This window comes from Camelina sativa, chromosome 14, assembly GCF_030686135.1.
Source record: "Camelina sativa cultivar CO46 ecotype springtype chromosome 14, ASM3068613v1".
Classification (NCBI taxonomy): Eukaryota; Viridiplantae; Streptophyta; class Magnoliopsida; order Brassicales; family Brassicaceae; genus Camelina; species Camelina sativa.
In genome coordinates this window covers 26,926,830-26,949,585 of record NC_141893.1, presented here as the reverse complement: position 1 = coordinate 26,949,585, position 22,756 = coordinate 26,926,830, and the positions used below count along the sequence as shown (strand labels likewise).

General features: G+C 38.3%; 1 protein-coding gene and 2 pseudogenes across 1 annotated transcript; 2 read left to right on the top strand and 1 right to left on the bottom strand.

Annotated features, from left to right (window-relative positions):
* The first annotated feature begins 4,320 nt into the window (after positions 1-4,320).
* On the top strand, positions 4,321-5,070 carry LOC147928680 (uncharacterized protein At4g02000-like). The gene has a single exon (XM_087486234.1). It carries the CDS (start codon positions 4,321-4,323, stop codon positions 5,068-5,070), a length of 750 nt encoding a protein of 249 aa, XP_087342360.1.
* An 8,248-nt stretch (positions 5,071-13,318) lies between these two features.
* On the bottom strand, positions 13,319-14,924 carry LOC147928679 (uncharacterized; annotated as a pseudogene).
* A 2,037-nt stretch (positions 14,925-16,961) lies between these two features.
* LOC147928678 (uncharacterized) lies at positions 16,962-18,626 on the top strand (annotated as a pseudogene).
* Positions 18,627-22,756: the final 4,130 nt, after the last annotated feature.

Here is a 22,756-nt window from a genome sequence, read left to right as displayed (position 1 = left end):
AAAATATTCAACTTTTTCATAATTTCACTGAAATTGTCAAACCAACAATTATTAAAATGTATATAATGCTCTTTGATTCCATAAAGATAAAATATATATATATATATATATATATATATATATCCTATCTTTTAGCCAATTATCATGTTGAGTCACTGATTTGCTATATATATCGGAAGATTCAATAATTGTTCTACAAATGAGTGCTTTTTAGCCTTAATTACTTTACTACGTATATATATAAACCCCAAAAATATGGATCATTCGTCCTCATCACTCCTCACTCACTCCACCATACCGACGAATATTGTCGCAAGCGGAACCAAATATTGTCATTTTTTACATGGCTTCTTCACTAGCCAAACCCAACGACAAAGGCAAGAACAAGAACAAGATTCGTGAAGACACTGAAACCCCAGATTTTGTGTCAACTCATATTCGCATCAAACGTATTCATACCACGCAAACACTAGACCGGGAAGTGATTCTACGGCGCATACGCCAACGCCGACGTGCAAACAAAGTCAGGTCCGTATTCCAAATACTGTTTGGTTTACCGTTTGCAAGCAAAAAACATGTTGGTAAAGCCAATGAAGATCCCGAGGATGCTTCAACAGTGCCATGACGTTTGTTTGTAAAGTTGTAACTTGCAGTAATTACTAGATTTGAGCTATAGATATATGCGTTCCCATAGTTGTAAATTGTGATATATTCGTTTTCTTTGAATTTCTTTTTTCAGTTAAGGATATGTAAGATTAATAATTTTTTATTTTTTAAAAGATAATATTTTTGGTTTTTTTTTAGTTTTTTTTTTAGTTTCGATTTTGTATCTCTAAATTATTTAAAACTACTATATCATCGTGCTTATAATTTTAATTTTAATTTTTTTTCTAGTATGTCAATTTTTTTGTTCTTCAATTTCTAAATATTTATTGACTTGGTCAAGAACTATTGCAATTGTGTATATTTTTTTTCTCAGTTTTTTTTGACCAAAATATTTGGCATACATAATTTTAGTGGTTAAATAAACTATGTCAGAAAATAATTTTAGTGGTTAGAGAAATTATGTTAAAGTAAAAGTAAATGAACATAAAATTGGTTGAATTTGTTAAAAAAAGGTGGTGATAATAGCTTCTTTTAACAATAAAATATTTTTTTGGTGTAAGAACATATTTTTTATGGTAAACTTAGAAAAAAATTGTAATGATGTTTTGACGGATTGTTTGCATGTTAAATATTTTTTGAATAAGTTATATAACATTTTTGAAATTTAGCAATAATAATATTTGTATTGATGAATGCCTTAGCAAAAGTTTCGGTGGCTGATAACTTGGTTTTATATTATTGTAATAATTGTTATAGTAAATTGGGATAATTGGAAAAAGGATCACTAAAAAACGTTTTGTCCACATACACCTTTTTTCAAAATTAACATCTTTACCCAAAATACTCATACAAATTAATAAACCCAAATTTAACAAGTTATAAGAAGTGAAATATATGAAAATTAGTAGATATACAATTATAGCGGTAATATAATTTTTTACAAAAAAAAATTGTAGAAGTTATTTTTTTGATGGATAAAATTTGATATAAAACATTTAGAAAACGTTTTCTACTGTTCTGAAAAAATTGATTTTGTATTCTAACATTTTGTACATGTTATACTAATTTCAGAAAATGTTTTTGTTCTAAATAGTTTAGTAGTCCGAAATTCAAAATTCTACGATGTTCAGAGTATGTATTCTACGGTTTACTCTATATTCTAAACTTTTTAGTATAAACCTTATACGATTTATTCTATGCTCTGAAAAAACGTTAGAATATGTTTTATTCCTTTTACTCTATCCCTAAGAAAATTAGTAGATATATACTATTAAAACGCAGAATGTATACTCTGAAAATTTTAGAGTTCACTAAATATAAAAAGTGAATCATAAAAAAAAGAAACTAAATATTTATCTAATATTTAGTTAAGATCGTTATTGTTTGTTATGATTACGTTCTATGTAGTTTAGAAAACGTTGTCTAATTGTTTTAAAATAAAAGTGTTAAAACAAACCCTAATCTATTAGTGCACTAATTTATGGTCTCTAAAATCATTTTATCTGATTTCTTTTCACTATTTTCGACTGTTTTCAATGGCAATGCACATATATGTTAAGAGTGGTGTGTGGAGATCATTTGACAATCATGAGTAGAGATTTATTATTGATGAAGAAAATCGTGGAAAATTACTGACTTTAGAATCGAGTACAACACATGAAGAATTGAAGACTATGGTTTCAGAAGCCTATGGAATAGAACTGAGTATGGTTGATATAGAGCTAAGTTTTTTACCCACCGATCTCACTGCTCATTTTCCTCCTCTCGTTATGATGAATAATAGTCTGGTTACAACTTTTCTTTCATACTATAAAAAGAAGAAAACAATAAATTTGTTTTTAAAAGTTATCCGATTGGAAGAAACGTATTACAGGTTAAACCGAATGGGGTAGGCTTTGTGGCACGTTGACTTGGAAAGAAGAACATGTTCATGTAGGAAATTCCAAATAGGCAAAGTCCATTGCAAACACGACATAAAAGGAGCTTTTGATATAGGCAATGATCTATATCCATATGTTGATGCTATGTATAGCACCACTAGTTGGACATCGTACTATGAGGAGACTATAAATCCAATAGGTATTCCAGAGAACAAATGAGGCGTCCCAGACCATGTTGAGGCTGCAATAGTTTTACCACCTGAAATAAGAAGACACACTGGTAGACGAAGAAAACAAAGACATCAAAAGGTTGTAGACAAGATAAGATCATCTCAACTATCACAATCGTCAAAGAGACACAAGTGTAGCTGTTGTGGTAAAGAAGGACATAATAGATCGACATGTGATGTAGCAATATAACTAAGGTTATGTTTTATTCTTTGTTAGGTTTCTAATTCTTTCCCAGTTTATGTTTGAACTATTCATTTCTAGTTTATGTTTGAATTTTAGTCTTTTATTCTTTGTTAGGTTTCTAATTCTTTCCTAGTTTATGTTTGAATTATTTATTTCTAGTTTATGTTTGAATTTTAGTCTTGAGTATTGGATTTAATATTTCACAATTTCTGGTTTTTTCATGATCAAATTGTCATGTCTTAAAACTTTATATAAATATGTAATTTTTTATTGTTATCAATATGTAAATTTAATGTAATCAAAATAACTATATAGATTGAAAACCACATATACTTTAATTTATGATATATTTTTTTCCTTACTTTAATTTATGATATTTTTATTAATCAAATATAAGCATATATATATATATATATCCATTGGGTGCTTGTTTTATATATTTCTCTAGATCTGTTTATTCTTATCTGAGGAAAGCTAATATATTTGTTAATAAAAGTTAGTTTTTCAAAATGTGTTACGTAAAAGATTTATTCCCTTATATTAAAAGATTTGTTTTATCGTTGTGTTACTTCTAATAGCTTTCTAATATTTGTTTTTGAAAATTAAGGGGAAAACTGGATTTTAGTTATTATAAAACCTATATGACCAAATCTAAAGAACTAAAGTATATATGAACATTTTTCTTTAAAAATGTCCTTTTTTTCCAATTCTCCTATAAATTTGTGTATTAAAGTACAAACGAATATGATTTTTCTTTAAGTAAAAATATTAAAAATATATTTACATCTAAAAATAGTTTTTACTTATAAAAAAATGTGAAAATATTTTTTAAAATTCAGTTTTATTGAATAATTTTAAAACCCGTACATCATGCGTTTCTAATCTAATATATATATATAAATTTTCGTGTAGGAATAAAATAATTTTACACATGATGTATTTTCTAAGTCTTTCGTAAATGATTTCTATATAAAATTATTTTTAAAAATTACTGGGTCATATATCAAGTTAATTTATACAAAAAAAAACTAGGAATAAAAACCAACTAAAAGATGACTCTTTATTTAGGACGTGTTATATGACTTATGATAAGAAATTAGGAATTTTGTAATTAGAAAAGAAAGATACGCACTACTAAGTCTAAAGATAGTAAAAACTTTTTATAAAGAAGATAATAAATATTTTTCGTCGGCGGCCAAACAAAACCAAATCAGTCATCAAATCATAGGGCTAGGGTTTCGCGAAGAATGTACGGAAGGCGATTGCTAGATCTATTGGGTTGAAACCCTTGATTTCAGTCAGCTGATTTTGTAGTCGATTAGCTGCTCATTAGTTTCTTCTTCGAAACTTCGTTTGGCAAGTGAGACGAGAGCTTTCCTTCTCTGTAGCGAAAACATGGTGATTTTAATAGAGTGAGAAGATGAATCGTCTGCGCAAGAAAAAAGAGCCGTCTCTCATGGAGGAGCTTAGAGATCTCGATATATTGGGAGAGGGAGAAACAGTAATTATTCCAGATCTGGGGAACGAGGACTTAATAGAGGAAAATTCCTTGAGTATAATAGTAAGGTGTTTGAATCCGACTGTACACAAGGTGGGAGGTTTGGTGAAAGCACTTCCTCCGATCTGGGGTTTAGATGATAGAATTCGTGGCAGAGGAGTAGGAGATGACCGGGTTCAATATATTTTTGAGAATGAGAGAGACTTATCACATGTTCTTCATAGGGGTCCGTCGTTCGTCAATGGGTGGATTGTAACCTTGGATCAGTGGAAGCCTAATCCTGGACCAGAATTTCTGAATAGGATACTCTTCTGGATCAGAATCAAAGGAATACCGGTTCATCTTCTGAAGAAGAAGGCTGTGGAGAGTATAATAGGGTCTATGGGAAAGATAAAAGCTGTAGAGCTACACGCAAAAAACTCCACATCGGTGGAGTATGTGAGGGCAAGGGTTTGGATCACAACAGATGAGCCTCTACAATTCCGTAAAGTCGCAAACTTTGCTTCTGGAGAGGTGGTACCTGTTGAGTTCACATATGAGAAATTACTTAAGGTGTGCCTATTCTGTAAAAGGTTAACTCACGAAGATCTATTTGCCCCCTACATGTCCAATAACGCTCTATACGAGTTGAACATGCTCCAAAACGAAGAGGACGTCCAACAGCTAGATTAGAAGCTTTCAAGGCTCAAGTGAAAGGAAAAGGAAAAGAGATCGTTGGAAGTGAGGGGATGAATAGCCAGGATCAGTTTCAAGATCAGGGGGCGTGTTTTCTGACTTCCACCTCAGAACCTATGCAAAAAGGTATCAGTATTAAGGATCGGTTACAATGGAACTCATCATACAATAGAGGAAGTTCAGTGAAGATTGGTAGGAGCAAGGCGCTTATCCAGGAATGGAGACCAAAAGAAAGGGTTGCTGATAACTCAAGCAAGGAGATCGAAGTCAAATTGGCTGAGATTCCAGTGGCCTCCACACCAAAAAGAAGAAGACAAAGTGGAAGCGGTGAAAGACAAACTAAAAAGGCCAAGCTGGATCGCTCGGAACAGGAGGTCTTAACTCCTTCGGTGTTCAAGAGACTGGGTAGTGGAGAAAAGTCTAACAGTGGGAGTAGGGAACTCAGCAAGGATCCGAACGTTAGAGCAGAGAAGAGTGATAAGAAACAGTCCCCTTCAGTCTTTGATATATTGGGTTCACAATCGTCTCAATCTGCCTCAAAGTCTCAAGATAAGTCTATTCCAACGAATCACTCAGCACATGTTGTAGGGCAAGAATCCAATCATTCTGCTTCATCGATAGCAGCACACCATAGGAACTCTTCAGACCATTTGTCTGATGGTGCCAATGGTTCTTTCTTGAAAGAAGGGTTGATGGTTAATTCCAACCCTTCAAAGTCATTATGAGAATATTAAGTTGGAACTGTCAAGGGGTGGGGAATACCCCTATAGTTCGACATCTTAGGGAGATACGTGGTCAATATCTCCCAGAAGTAATATTCCTCAGTGAGACAAAAAATAGGAGAAGTTATTTGGAGAAGGTAGTAGGGCATCTGGGTTATTACGATTTGCATACGGTGGAGCCATTAGGGAAGAGTGGTGGATTAGCAATTATGTGGAGAGATTCAGTGGAAATCAAGATCTTGCATTCATATAAGAGGATTATTGATACTTAAGTTAAATGGCAAGACAAGATGTTTTTTATGTCATGCATTTATGGAGATCCTGTCAGAGGGGCTCGACGAGAGGTGTGGGAGAGGTTAACCAGGATAGGTCTAGACAGGAAGGGACCTTAGATGCTGATAGGTGACTTTAACGAGTTGGTGGACCCTTCAGAAAAAATAGGAGGACCAGAAAGAGGGGAGACGACTTGTAGAGAATTTAAATAGATATCAATACTCCTGGTTTGGGAACAGGAATGATGAAGTGGTGCAGTGTAGATTGGATAGGTCAGTCGCCAACTAGGAATGGTCTGAATTAGTTCCTCAAGGACAAGCCACTTACTTGTAGAAGGTGAGTTCGGATCATAGTCCCCTTTTAAATTCGCTTATGGGAGAGAATTGGAGAAAGTGGACTGGCTTTAAATATGATAAGCGATTGTGCCAAAGAGAGGGCTTCGTTGATCATGTGAAGCAGGCTTGGAAATCAGATGTGTTGAGACAGGTGGACTCTTTCGCAGAAAAGATCAGCCTATGTAGAAAGGAGTTTTTAAAGTTGAAAAGACAGGCAAAGCCTAATTCCTCATTAAGAATCCAAGCTCTGCATTACCAGATTGATCAGACGACCAAACAAAGAAGGTTTAATGCGGATGAAATGAGGCGGCTCAAAAGTGAACTCAATGTAGAGTACTTGCAGGAAGAAACCTTTTGGCACCAGAAGAGCAGATCCACTTGGTTGAATAATGGGGAAAGGAATTCCAAGTTTTTTCATGCAACAACCAAGAATAGAAGGGCTCAAAATAGGATTCAAGTACTTGAGGATGATGAAGGACGAGAATGGTCTGCGGACGCTGACTTGGGTCGAGTAGCAGAGAGGTATTTTCAGACGCTCTTTACATCTGAGGATGTTGGCCATAAATTAAGTGTGATGAATGAGATAATTCCTTCTGTTACTAGGGAGATGAATTCCACACTCTTGGCCCCGATTACAATGAAGGAATTGAAAGATGCTGTCTTTGATATAATTCCGAGTAAATGCCCAGGACCTGATGGGATGATTGGCTTCTTCTTCCAAAAATTTTGGGATAGTATTGGGGAGGATATCACTTCTATGGTGCAAAATTTCTTCTGTAATGGGACAATGGAGCCGGACCTGAATAGGACTAACTTATGTCTGATCCCTAAGAAGATGAAAGGAGTGAAGCTTATGGATTTCAGACCCATTAGTCTGTGCAATGTGGCATACAAAATCATCAGTAAGCTCCTAGCCAATCGTCTAAAGCGAATCATGCCTGATATTATCTCTGAAACTCAAGCTGCGTTTGTTAAGGGAAGGCTTATAACGGATAATATCCTAGTCGCTCACGAGTTGTTGCATGCGCTTAGCTCAAGTAACAAATGCGCAGAAGAGTTTATAGCAATCAAAACAGACATCTCTAAAGCGTACGATAGGGTTGAATGGACCTTCTTGGATGAGGCGTTGAGAGCTCTGGGCTTTTTTGAGCATTGGATAAAATTGATGATGGAATGTGTCAGTACCGTGAAGTATCAAGTGATCATCAATGGAACCCCATTTGGGGAGATCAAGCCAACTAGAGGGCTAAGGCAAAGTGATCCACTTTCACCCTACCTTTTTGTTATCTGTACTAAGATGCTTGTCAAGATGTTTCAGAAAGCTGAGCGAGATGGAAAATTTCTGGGTTACAAGTTGCTAGAGGGCACCGTCCATATCTCATATGATGTTTGCTGACGACAATATGTTTTACTCTAAGCGATCTGAATCTGAGCTGGATCAAATTGTGAGCATTAATGATGAATACAACCTAGCTTCGAGTCAAAGAGTGAATTACCAAAAATCTAGCGTGTACTTCAGGAAACTCATCCCTCTGGAGCACCGTGAAAGCATCAAACAGAGGCTGGGAATTAGTCAAGAGGGAGGAGACGGAGTTTATCTTGGTTTACCAGAATCTTTTAAGGGTTCGAAAGTGGGTATCTTGAGCTACCTCAAGGAACGACTGAACCAAAGAGTAAATGGATGGCGATCGAGATACCTGTCTTCGGGGGGGGGGGGGGGGTGTAAAGAGGTTCTACTGAAAGCAGTTGCAATGGCAATGCCGACCCATACAATGTCCTGTTTCATGCTCCCAACAACAGTGTGCCATCAGCTTTCCTCTGTAATGGCCCAGTTTTGGTGGAAAAATAAGCAAGAGTCTAGAGGCATGCGCTGGAGCTCTTGGGATGCTCTAAGTAAACCGAAAAGTGTAGGCGGGTGGGATTTAGAGATATCGAAGCTTTTAACTTGGCGCTAATAGGTAAACAACTATGGCGCATGGTCACTCATAAAGACTCATTGTTAGCAAGGGTGTATAAAAGTAGATATTTTCGGAAGACTGATCCATTGAATGCTCCTCTTGGAGCTAGACCTTCGTATGCTTGGAGAAGCATTCATGCCTCCCAAGAACTCGTCAAACAAGGAGCTAGAGCTGTGGTTGGCAGTTGAGAGAGCATTAACATTTGGCAACATCAATGGATTAATGCCAAGCCGGCCAGAGTTTTAACAAAGACGAAAGTGGTTGACACACATCAGAAAAGGGTTGTCTCTTCCCTTAATTCAGTGAAGGATCTAATGGTGCACAATGGAAGAGAATGGAATAGGGAACTGCTATCGTTAGTCTTTGATGAAGAGGACCGAAGGGCAATAGAGGAGATAAGACCAGGTGGAACCAACACCAAGGATATATATGCCTGGGATTACACAAGATCGGGACATTACAATGTGAAGTCTGGTTACTTGGTCCAAACAAATGTTTTAAACCAGAGAAGACAACCTCAGCTTGTGAATCAACCTAGCCTGGATATGATTTATCAACAGACATGGAAGCTTGATGCCCCACCAAAAGTCCAACATTTTGTGTGGAAATGTGTGAGTAATAATATATATGTGCTCGGGAATCTTCACCATCGTCACCTATTTAAAGATGTAGCCTGTATCCGCTGTCCCAACTGCAGGGAGACGGTGAATCACATGCTATTCACATGTTCGTTCTCTAGACTGGTATGGGCATTATCTCCAATCCCGGCTCCTCATGAGGGTGAATGGTTAGAATCGATCTATGCCAATTTGTTTTGGATTATGAACTTCCACAAGGATCACCCCAATCGTGAAGATTACTCATTCTTGTCCCCTTGGTTACTTTGGAGATTATGGAAAAACCGGAACGATCTGATCTTCAAAGGAAAAGAGTTTGAGACTCAGAGACTAATCACAATGGCCAAGGAGGATGCCGAGGAGTAGCAGCAGCGAGTGAAAACACAAGGTATCCAAATTCCCCCTTCCCTATGGCTTTTACCAATTGTGAAATGGATCAAACCAATGCAGGGATGGGTAAAGTGCAATACTGATGCAGCCTGGCCGAGGTTAGGAGATAACTGTGGGATGGGATGGGTTCTGAGAGATTATGAGGGGAAGGTTTTGTGGCTGGGAGCGAGATCCATACCGAAGACGAGATCCGTGCTAGAGATAGAAGCAGATGCTTTAAGGTGGGCTATGGAAAATTGCTTAAGATTTCATCACCCATGTGTTGTTTTTGAGGCGGACTCCCTAGAGCTTGTATCGCTGTTGAATGGAGAAGAGGTAAGCCCCCAATTGATCCAATAGTGCAACACATTCGATAGCTCCTTCAACGGTTTGATAACGCGAGAGTGGTATTCTCAAAGCGAGGTGGCAACAAGGTGGTGCATAGAATAGCCCAGGAATCTCTTTCTTATCAGAATTATGATCCTAGGTTATTTGCTAGTGTACCAAATTGGTTGAAATTCCAAGTAGATTCAGACATTGTATGAATATTGGTTAATGCAAAAGTTGTTGTTGAGCCAAAAAAAGCTGTGGAATATTGGTCACTCTTCTTTGACCACAAAACAAAGTGATTATTTTGGGGTTTCTTGGATTTGAATTAGGCTCAAAGTGGGCTGAACTTGATAGGTATCATCCCCAATAGTTTTTCCCATGCTCTCTTTGGCCATAAGCTCTTGAATAAGCCCATTTAGTGCATTTCTTAGCTTCTTAACTTTTGCTCTAGTCATTGGTCCTTCAGGTACAAGCAATGGTTCTTTCGCTACAAGCTCCTCGGGTTCAAGCTCAGCTACTAGTTCCTCAGGTTCAAGCTCCGCTACTAGCTCCTCCTCCTTAGCTCCATCCATGACCTCATCATCCCCTTCCTCTTGAAAAGGATTTGACCTCAAATCTGGATCATCTGCCACAAATGGAGCCAAATCAGCAACATTAAAAATTGAACTCACTTTGTACTTACCTTGCAAGTCGAGTTTGTAAGCATTGTCATTGATTTTTGTCAAGACTTTGAATGGACCATCGACCCGTGGCATTAACTTAGACTCTCTTTCAGCTGGGAAACATTCCTTTCTCAAGTGTATCCACACTAGATCTCCCACTTTAATCACCAGCTGGCGTCTTCCTTTGTTTGCTTGTTTCTCATATTGCTTTGTCTTTGCTTCAATATTAAGTCGAGCTTTCTCATGAATCTGCTTAACAAGTTCAGCTTTCTTTTTACTATCCATACTAACTCTTTCACTCAAAGGCAAAGGGATTAGATCCAAAGACGTTAGGGGATTGAAACCATAGACAATTTGGAAAGGAGATTACTTACTAGCAGAATGAACTGAATGATTATATGCAAACTCAACATGAGGCAAACATTCTTCCCAAGATTTGATGTTCTTTTTAATGATAGCACGCAAAAGAGTAGACAAAGTTCTATTCACTACCTCGGTTTGTCCATCAGTTTGAGGATGACAAATAGTTGAAAACAACAGCTTAGTTCCTAAATTAGACCACAAAGTTTTCCAGAAATAGCTTAAGAACTTAGTATCTCTATCAGAAACAATAGTTCTAGGCATGCCATGCAATCGCACAATTTCTCTAAAGAACAATTCAACAACATTTGTAGCATCATCAGTTTTATGACATGGGATGAAGTGTGTCATCTTAGAAAATCTATCAACAACCACAAACACAGAATCTCTACCTTTCTTGGTTCTAGGTAAACCTAACACAAAATCCATTGACAAATCAGTCCAAGGTTCAGTAGGAATGGGTAAAGGAGTATACAAACCGTGGGGTTGAAGTTTAGACTTTGCTTACAAGTGACACACCTCCCACATATTCTTTCCACATCTCTCATTAAGCTCGGCCAGTGAAAATGCTCATGAACCACTTTGTGGGTCTTCTTTACTCCAAAATCTCCCATCAGTCCACCTCCATGTGCTTCCTGACAAATAACTCCCTCAAAGAATATTGGGGCACACAGACGATTATCAAAGAATAGGAAACCAGACATTTGCTAATATTTCCCATAAGCGACTTTAGAGAACTTTCTATAAATATCTTTACAATCCTGGTCAGTTGTATACAATTGCTTCATGAACTCAAAACCAAGCAACTTAGTCTCAAGAGCTGAAAGAAGAACATACCTTCTAGAAAAGGCATCAGCCACCACATTTTTCCTTACCTTGTTTGTATTTTATTATGTAGGGAAAGGTCTCAATGTATTCAACCTAACGAGCGTGCCTTTAGTTCAACTTTTGCTAGCCTTTGAGGTGCTTCAAGGATTGGTGATCTGTATGAATTACAAACTCCTTTGGCCAAAGATAATGTTGCCATGTTTGGAGTGCCCTAACCAAAGCGTATAGCTCTTGGTCATAAGTGGGGTAATTGAGTGTAGCTCCTCCCAATTTCTCACTGAAGTAGGCAATGGGTTTCTTTTCCTGCATCAACACAGCACCAATACCCACTCCTGAGGCATCACATTCTATCTCAAAAGTTTTGGAGAAATTCGGAAGTGTAAGTAAAGGAGCTTGAGTTAACTTCCCTTTAAGTATCTGAAACGCCTCCTCCTGACCTTATCCCCACTTGAAACCAACATTCTTCTTTATTACCTCTGTGAGTGGAGCTGCTATTGTGCTGAAGTTCTGAACAAACCTCCGGTAGAACCCAACTAGCCCATGAAAGCTCCTTACCTCTCCAACGGTTTTGGGGCTAGACCAATCACGGATGGCCTTGATCTTTTCTTCATAAACCCTGAGTCCATCAGCACCTACAATAAAACCTAAAAAAACCACGTGACCTGTTCCAAAAGAGCACTTCTTAAGATTTGCAAATAGCCTTTCTTTCCTAAGGACGTCTAGGACAGATTTCAAATGCAGCTTATGTTCCTCACGGTTCTTGCTATAGATAAGAATGTCATCAAAGTAGACAACAACAAAATGACCAATAAAAGATCGCAAGATATGATTCATCAAACGCATGAATGTACTAGGTGCATTAGTAAGGCCAAAAGACATGACAAGCCACTCATACAATCCTAGCTTAGTTTTGAATGCAGTCTTCCATTCATCACCTTCTTTCATGCGAATGTGGTGATAACCACTTTTCAAATCTATTTTTGAGAAAATAGAAGAACCATGCAATTCATCTAGCATGTCATCAAGCCTAGGGATCAGATGCCTATACTTTACCGTAATATTGTTGATGGCACGACAGTCTACACACATGCGCCAAGAGCCATCCTTCTTAGGCACAAGGAGAACATGTACAGCACATGGGCTTAGGCTCTCCCTGATGTAACCTTTTTCAAGAAGTTCTCCAATCTGCTTTTGAATTTCCTTTGTTTCCAACGGATTGGTTCGATAAGCCGGCCGGTTTGGAAGTGACGCACCTGGGACGAAATCAATTTGGTGTTCTATACCTCTTATTGGCGGCAAACCGTTAGGGTTTTCTTCTGGAAAGATACCTGAGAATTCCTGAAAAAAACATCTATCAAATCACTCGGGAGCTCCGGTGCAAGGTCAGAAAATGCTATTAGTGTTTCTTTATACACAAGCAAAAGCAATGGCTGTTGAGAGTACAAAGATTTCCTTACTTGACTCTCTTTGACAAAGAAGTTAAAGTTCTTAGGAGATACCTCAGGTTTTGCTGGTTTAATTTCTTTGTTTCGGCTTTTCTTCACTGGACCTGGTCTTGATGGACCTCCAACGGAGTTAAAAGAACCAGAGTGATCTCCTTTCCTTTATGCTCAAAGGAATGCCGGTTGGTGAAGCCATCATGTATCGCCCTCATGTCAAACTGCCAAGGTCATCCTAGAAGAATATGGCTTGCATCCATGGGAAGGACATTGCACAGGATCTCGTCTTCATATCAGCCGTTGGTAAGAGGAACCGTGGCTTGCTCCCTGACGTACTGTTCGCCCGTTTCATTCAACCATTCCAGTTTAAAAGGTCGCAGATGAGGTCTTGTCTCAAGTCCAAGCTTCCTAACAAGAGTTTCACTAGCAACGTTAGTACAACTTCCACCGTCAATGATCAAAGAGTAAACTTTATCTTTAACTAAACAGCTAGAGTGAAAGAGATTCTCCCTTTGTTCTCGGTCATCGGACTTAGGCTGAACGCTCAATGATCTCCTAGTGACCAGAAGTGTCCCTTGAGTTGGATATTCAAACTGCTCTTCCTCTTCGTCAAAGATTGGTCCGAGATCTTCCTCTTTTTCTTTATCTTCCTCGGACTCCACTTCACCGTTGTCTAGGAGGATCATTACCTTTTGATTCGGACATTTGTTGGCATAATTTCCAAGTCCTTGACATTTGAAACACCGAATATCCCTTGCCCGATTTTTGGTCTCGACTACCTTTCCTTTATCAAGACGAGTAGGAGCATTAGTCTTAAAAACTTAATTTGATGGGGTTGGAGACTTACCTTTATCTTGATAACTTGGTTTTGGAGTAAAGGAAGGTTTAGAGAAAATCTTCCTCTTGGTTTCTTGTTCGATTAGAATCGCCTTGTGCAACATTCCCTCCAAGCTTTCATATTCTTGAAGCTTCATTCTGTCCTGAATGTCCCGATTGAGGCCTGCAAGAAATCTGGCCATGGTAGCTTCTAGGGTTTCATCTACGTCCGCCTTGATCATTAAGCTTTCCATTTCCTGGAAATAGTCCTCCACAGATTTGGTTCCTTGAAGCAAGCGTCTGAGTTTTTGGTGGAGATCTCTGTGGTAATGAGCCGGCACAAACCGTTTCCTCATCAAGGTAGTGAGCTCATCCCATGAAGCTATTGGTCTTCCACCTGTCCTTCTCCTGTGAGTCAAAACTTGATCATACCAGTTAATAACATAGCCTATAAACTCAGTTGCTGCTAACCTAACCTTCTTTAGTTCAGTGAAATTTTGACATTCGAACACTAACTCTATTTTCCTTTCCCATTCTAGATAAACATCCGGATCATTTTTACCTTCAAAGGTTGGAATTTTAAGTTTTAAACCACCTAAATTGTCATTTCTTGTACCAAAAGGATTAACATCACCTTGATCACGGTTTCTATGACTTCGTCTAGGTCGGTTGATGGATCGATCATCTTCTTCATGGAACTCCTCTTCTTTAATTTCCTCCTTGGGCTGGTAAGTCCTCCTTGAACGTTCTCTCCTGGCTGCGGGTCTAGAATGGGTTTGTTGGTTGTTCTGAATCTCGTCGAGCCTCTGGTGTAGTTCTTCTAGACCTGTATTCATAAGGTTAGTAATAGTGTCATTCAATGCTCTCATTTGCAAGTTAGATAGCCCGGCGACAGAATTCCCTAGCCGATCTCTTTCTCCATCACTTTCCATGGTTTCCTGAAAACTTAACCGAAAAGTTAGCAGAGAAAAAGTTCTCACACACTCAAGTGTTTCTCTCAATTTTTTTGGTTGGTCACTCAAGAGCTTTCTCCCTAAGTTCTAAGAGAACAAATCTAAGCAATCCAATGGAATTCCCAAGCAACAAGGGAAGAAAGAAGATATAAAGACAAGAAGATTTTGTGAAATCTGTTTTAACCACTCCAAGGCTGGATTTCTCCTCAGCCAGCAGATTTCTCTTCCACCACCTAACCAAATACAGATTTTTTTTTTTTTTTTTTTTTTTTTTTTTTTTAAATATTAGGATTTTCTTCTTTTTTTTTTGTTTTTTTTTCTTTTTGTGAAAATAGAGATGACCTAGGTAAGGAGATGACCCAGATTTAAGATAGAAAGAAGAAGAAGTATTTAGAAATGGAAGATGAGAAGATGAACAGACAAATACCGGTTGAGTGCTCTGATACCACTTGATACGTCCAAAATTCGAGGATCACTCAGCCGGACTAAAAAGGATAGAAACTCGCCAAGGTGCAAGGTGCAACAAGGGAGATTTGATGGATTGAGGGGTCGCACAGCAGTTGCGGAAGGCTACTGATATTCCCAACTCCAATCACTGCTAGATATGACACACTAGTCCAGCAAAAGGAGGTTGTTGCTTGGATATTACACACCAAGAAACATAAAAAATATTCTAGACAAAGAACAAAGAGATAAACTCATAAAATAAAAAGGAAAATTGATTGATGATTCTCAAATGAGATTACATGAGTTTATATAGAGATAGAAAACTTGGTCACAAAGCCAAGTATTATTCTTGAAACTAAAATACAATAAAGATAGATAGTTGAATGAAGATTCAACTCTTTGAAGTTTGTCTTCCCAAGGTGTCATTCCCAAGGTGAGTTGAACTCTATTTTCGTCACTCTTCTTTGACCACAAAACTAAGTGATTATTTTGGGCTTTCTTGGACTTGAATTAGGCTCAAAGTGGGCTGGACTTGATAGGTATCATCCCCAATAGTTTTTCTCATGCTCTCTTTGGCCATAAGCTCTTGAATAAGCCCATTTAGTGCATTTCTTAGCTTCTTAGCTTTTGCTCTAGTAATTGGTTCTTCAGGTACAAACAATGGTTCCTCCGCTACAAGCTCCTCGGGTTCAAGCTCAGCTATTAGTTTCTCATGTTCAAGCTCAGCTACAAGCTCCTCCTCCTTAGCTCCATCCATGATCACATCACTAACTAATAGCAATTTCATCCATGCCGTAATTATGATTTGGTACATACCGGTTTAATATTCACCACCTTACCAATAAATTTTGTTTCTTAAAAGTCAAAATAATCCTCTTTTGCACTCTCTCTCGCTCGCTTCCTCTTTCGATTTGGATCAGAGAGAGAGAAAAAAAAGAGAACATCTCTTCGGAGATTTCAATTTTTGTTTCTTCTTCTTCGATCGAGAATTTGACCTTTCATGTGGTTTGATCATCATCAATGGCGACCGCTTCATCCTCTCCTCCTCCGCCGTCAGACTCGCCGAGCGAAGAGACGCAAACGAATCAAGAAGCGATGATTTGCCAAAGGAAACTACTAATACTACCACTACGGATGAGAAGGAGGTTTTGTATAAGACGAAATCGATTCAGTTCCTTGGAAGAACCACTCCTATCATGCTCCAAATCGAAAATGGACCTTGTCCTTTTGTTAGCAATTTGTATATTCCTTCCTCTTTTATTTTCCTTTTCACCTTAGGGTTGGTTAAAAACTTCAAATAGGGGTTTGGAAAAGTGGAATTGATTCGTTTAGATCATTGATTGTTTAGGTTATCGTTACTAATTTTGTGGATTTTGTGAGAGAAATCGAAGAATCGGTGATTAGGTTTGCTGGTTCCTTATTATAGTATATGATTCTCATTGTATATAGTTCATATTATTATGGTTGGAGTCTGTATAGTTTAGGATTAGCTGGTTTAGAGGCTTTGGTTTAGGCCTGGTCAAGTGTATATAAACCCCCAATTTTATATTTTATCTAATTAATGAGAATGAGATTATTTTACTAATATGGTATCAGAGCAAAATATCTCTCTCTCCCTCACCGTCTAACAAACTTTCTCCAACGATAGATTTGAATCGTCGCCGACGTTTGTTTTCTTTTTCCGATCTGATCCTTTCGTTGTAGCCTCTTGCGTCTTCTTATTCTCTTTCGATTCCTTTTCTAGTTCGACTACCTCTCGTTTGATTGGATCGATCTACCATGGGAAAACGAAAGACAACATCGAAGTATCGCTCATCTACACTGGATCTGCCGGAAAATGATTCTCCGATCTCTTGCGACAAGTGACGAAGCTCGTCGCCATTGCGAGTCGCCTCTGGATATACGCATATGGCACTCGACACTCGTGCTTCGTCGTTTTCTCCTCCATTCACGGTTTCGAACTCTCCTGACAACATTCACAGTCCCTATCACCTTCACAGTTCCAATCATCCAGGTTTGGTTCTTGTTCCCGATCTCTTAGATGGAACAAACTATGGAACTTGGATTGTAGCTATGACTACGAGTATTGAAGCTAAGAATAAGTTAGGATTTGTGGATGGATCTGTCGTTCGACCTGCGGAAACTGATCCTTACTATCCTATATGGAAGCGATGCAACAGTATGGTGAAATCATGGATGCTTTAACAGTGTGAAGAAGCAGATCTATTCTCGTATCTTGTACTTTGCTACCGCTGCAGAGATCTGGAAAGATTTGTACACTCACTTTCACAAGTCTAATCTTCCACGGTTGTATAAGCTTCGCCAACAGATTCATTCGCTTCGTCAAGGAAGCATGGATTTGTCTACTTATCATACGAAAACTCAATCGTTGTGGGAAGAACTGTCTAGACTTCAGGTGACTGCGAGGACTGTTTAAGATCTTTTGGCTGAAAGAGAGACAAACCGTGTCATTGATTTCCTGATGGGACTCAACTGCAACTATGACATTGTGCGTAGTCAGATATTGATGAAGAAGAGCTTACCGTCTTTGTCTAAAGTCTACAATATGTTAGACCAAGATGACTCTCAAAGGTCAGCTGCTATACCTCCATCGTCTGGTACTCTTGATTCTTCAGCTTTTCAAGTTAGTCAACAGCAATCTCAGGGCGCATCTTCTGGTGGATATAACTTCCAGAGAGGAAATAAGCCAGTATGCACTTTCTGTGGTCGAATTGGTCACGTTATGGATAAATGGTACAAGAAGAATGGTTATCCTGTTGGTCATCCTCGTTTCAAGTCTTCATGGACCATCCCTACAGTAGCTAATGTCATTGCTGAGAATGGTCCTGATGGTAGTATCATCGTAGAAACTCCGAAACTGAGTGATGATCTTTCCACCGAACAGATGCAACAGATAGTTTCCTTCCTCAACACCAAAATCCATAGCTCTGCTCCGACACCTGAAGTTCATGCGGTTTCAGTGTCTTCCATCCCATCTTCTTTACCTAATGGTCCAACACCTGGTAATTTTTATCCCTCTATCATTTGTTCTTTTTCCAGTGTTGATAGACCATATCATTTTTCTCATACTAAGCGATATGTCTGTTCCGCTAATAGCAATCTTATTCCTATCAATGCTTGGGTGATAGATACGGGAGCTACTAATCATATTTTCCATGATAAATCCTCTTTTTCCACTTTCTAGCCACTTTCTAATACTAACGTAAACCTTCCTAATGGGGGTCTAGTGAGCATTGTTGGGATAGGATCTATTCATTTGGGCAATCATTTAGTTCTCCACGATGTCCTTTTTATTCCCCAATTCAAGTTTAACCTCTTAAGTGTCAGTTGCTTGACAAAATCTATGGGTTGTAAAATCTGGTTTGATGAGAATTCTTGTGCTCTTCAGGATCTTTCTCGGGACTTAATGATTGGAATGGGTAGACAGGTGGCTAATCTCTACTTTCTGGACATAGAGTCAATAAATTTACCTGTCCATAAAGCTTCCTTTCTTGCTGCTACTGTCACTTCTCATGACCTCTGGCATAAACGGTTAGGTCACCCTTCTCTTTATAAGCTTCAGTCTCTTTCTCAGGTTTTACATTTCAATTATGAACCTAAACTTTTGAAAGATTTCCATTGTAAAACTTGCCATTTGGCAAAACAAAAACATATCCCGTTTGTTTCTAAGAATAATATTAAAAATCTTCCTTTTGAATTGGTTCATATAGACACTTGGGGTCCTTTTTCTGTTCCTACTCACGATGGTTTCAAATATTTTTTGACCTGTTGATGATCATTCATGGGCTACCTGGGTTTATCTAATGAAAAGTAAATCAGATGTTCTTAACATTTTTCCTTCTTTTGTTCAAATGGTTGAAACTCAGTTTGAGACTAGAGTTAAGGGGGTTAGATCTGACAATGCTCAAGAGTTTAATTTTACCCAATTTTATCAATCAAAAGGAATTGTTTCTTTTCATTCTTGTCCTGAGACTCCACAACAAAATTCTGTTGTAGATAGAAAGCATCAACATATTCTCAATGTTGCCAGATCTCTTTTATTCCAATCACATCTCCCACTCTCTTATTGGGGAGATTGTGTTCTTTCTACTGTTCACATTATTAATCGCCTTCCATCTCCCGTGCTTGATGAGAAGAGCCTGTTTGAAGTTCTTACTAAGTCTATCCCTACTTATGATGAACTTCGAGTTCTTGGCTGTTTATGCTATGCTTCCACATCACCTAAGAACAGACGTAAGTTTGATCCTCGAGCCCGAGCATGTGTTTTTCTTGGTTATCCTTCTGGATACAAAGGTTATAAACTTCTTGATCTGGAAACCAATGATATTTTCATTTCCAGACATGTTGTTTTCCATGAAACGCTCTTTCCTTTCGCTAAGTCAGAATTATCTCAGGAGGCTAAAAATTCTTTTCCTGATCTGCTTAGCAAATCTCCTATGTTTCCTTCTATATCTGATGTTGAAGTTTCCCCTTCTTCATCTTCCTTAGAGACTATGCCTTCTGCTAGTCCTAATGATGTCCCTGAATCTTCTATTCAAACATCGCATAGGAGAACCAAAAAGCATGCTTATCTTCAAGATTACTACTGTCATTCAGTAGGATCTTCAACCATTCACGAGATTTCTCAGTTTCTTTCTTATGACAAAGTGTCAGAACTCTATTGTTCTTTTTTAGCTTGCATTGATAAAAACAAAGAACCCTCAACCTACGATGAAGCCAAAGAATTTGAGGTGTGGTGTTGGGCTATGGATGATGAGGTTGATGCTTTGGAAATTACTTTTACCTGGGATATTTGTACTTTGCTTCCGAATAAGAAACCTATAGGATGCAAATGGGTCTATAAGATCAAGTATAATGCTGATGGCACTATCGAGAGGTATAAGGCGCGTCTCGTTGCTAAAGGTTACACACAAACAGAGGAGATTGCTTTTCATGATACTTTTTCTCCGGTTTGCAAACTTACTTCTGTGAAGCTTCTTATAGCAATCTCTGCTATTTATGGTTTCTCTCTTCACTAGTTAGACATCTCGAATGCCTTTCTTATTGGTGATCTTGACGAAGAAATCTACATGAAGCTTCCTCCAGGGTACGCCTCTCGCAAGGGGGACTCTCTTCCTCCTAATGCTGTTTGCAGGCTGAAGAAGTCTTTATATGGACTCAAACAAGCTTCTCGCCAATGGTTTCTCAAGTTTAAATCGACTCTCATTGCTTTGGAGTTTGTGCAGTCTCATTCTGATCATACTTGTTTCTTGAAAATCACTACTGCTCTCTTTTTGTGTGTCCTCGTGTATGTAGATGATATCATCATTGTTAGCAATAATGACGCTGTTGTGGAAGAGTTTAAAGCTCAGCTTAAGTCCAGTTTCAAATTACGAGATCTTGGTCCACTCAAATACTTCTTGGGTCTGGAAATTGCAAGATCAGCTGATGGCATTCATATCTGCCAAAGGAAGTATGCTTTGGATCTTCTAGATGAAATTGGTCTTCTTGGCTGTAAGCCTTCTAACATTCCTATGGATCCTAGTGTTAAACTTTCTCAGGATACTGGTGGTGATTTTGTTGATGGCAAAGTTTATCGGCGTCTCATTGGACGGCTCATGTATCTTTAGATCACTCGTCCTGACATTACCTTCGCTGTCAACAAGCTAAGTCAATTTTCTGAAGCCTACACAGTTCTCCACTACATCAAAAGCACTATTGGGCAGGGTTTATTCTACTCTTCCAATGCAGAACTTCAGATCCAAGCTTTTGCTGATGCGGACTACAACTCTTGTCTAGACACGCGACGTTCTACTTCAGGCCATTTCATATTCTTAGGTACGTTCTTGATCTTTTGGCGATCAAAGAAACAACAGGTTGTATCGAAGTCTTCTGCGGAATCTGAGTATCGCAGTCTTTCTTTGATTACTGATGAACTGGTCTGGCTCACTAAGTTTTTCAAGGAACTCCAGATTCCTCTATCTAAGCCGACTCTTTTATTTTGTGACAATACGGCTGCCATTCACATTGCCAATAACTCCGTTTTTCACAAGCGCACGAAGCACATCGTATCTGATTGTCACAGTGTTCATCAACGGTTAGTTGCAGGTTTGTTTAAGCTTCTTCATGTTAACACACATTTGCAGCTTGCTAATCCTTTCACAAAGGCTCTTCATCCTGTTCCCTTTCAGCAGTTGATAAGCAAGATGGGTCTTCTCAACATATATGCCCCATCTTGAGGGAGACTATTATAGTATATGATTCTCATTGTATATAGTTCATATTATTATGGTTTAATTGGAGTCTGTATAGTTTAGGATTAGCTGGTTTAGAGGCTTTGGTTTAGGCCTGGTCAAGTGTATATAAATCCCCAATTGTACATTTTATCTAATTAATGAGAATGAGATTATTTTACTAATATTCCTTACAATGTAATAATGAGTCTTCTTACGTGGTGGTCTCTCTAATTGTTGCTTCGATGCTTAGTGTGTGCCGGTCATCAGATTGTTTTGGTAGCTTCTCGTAGAAATGACGAAAACATTTTCTAAGTGTGTGAGTTTATTAAGCTAAGGAGTGTATATTCGTACATGTTAACCTTTTATGAAATTTTGTCTGCTTCATAATGTAATACCCGAACTCGATACCCGGAACTGGTCAACGGGTTGACTTCCTGGCCCGACCCGAAAACACTTTTTAAATGCAAAACCACCAAGTAACCTTGCAAAAAGATCTCTTAGCTTAACCAACCTGCAAAAAGAGAGGGGTGAGTAATTGACAATTACTCAGTGAGGGAAAGCCTCAGGGCTCCCGAAGTCTCCACACCCAAGTACGCTTAGACAATCACAAAGTCTAAACCTAAGCCAAGCAGCAATCACTGTGTCCTAAATCATGTGGCACACAAACATAAACACACATCACATAAATGAGACTACGTCCCATAACCATCGCCGTGCATTACCGGATTCCTCATGCTTTCGCACTTCTTCCTGCACGTTGTGCATTACCGGATTCCTCATGCTTTTGCACTTCTTCCTGCACGTTGTGCATTACCGGATTCCTCATGCTTTCACACTTCTTCCTGCACATTTTCACTTGCGTATCCGGATTCCTCGTGCTTCTCGCACTTCTTCCACGCACAACAACGCGTTGGCTCGTCAGCCAATCTTGATCTACCCGTATTCCGCGCCCGTAGACCACCACACAGCTACAAGGAAAATTCCTTGTAGGACTCTCTCTGCGGCTCACCGCATCTAATATCCTCACACACAATCACTTATTTTACCACCACAATATGCATTCACACAACCACATCAATATCAATCAACACACATTCATTTTCTGTTCTCATATTTATTCTAGTTCTTATATATTATAATAAATATATATTTATATACGTATAAATAAGATATACACTCATTTAAATATACGTTACTTATATACTATGTAACATATAGGTATACTCAGCTTAACCTTAAACTAAGTAACTATCCAAACATATCTGAATATAAAAAAAACACCAACTAGTCCTCACCTTAACCAAACGGGTCGAATCCTCGGTTTAGTATTTGCAACAA

Excerpts from the sequence above, each read along its gene's own strand:
- LOC147928680 (XM_087486234.1), top strand. The coding sequence starts at position 4,321 with ATGAATCGTCTGCGCAAGAAAAAAGAGCCGTCTCTCATGGAGGAGCTT.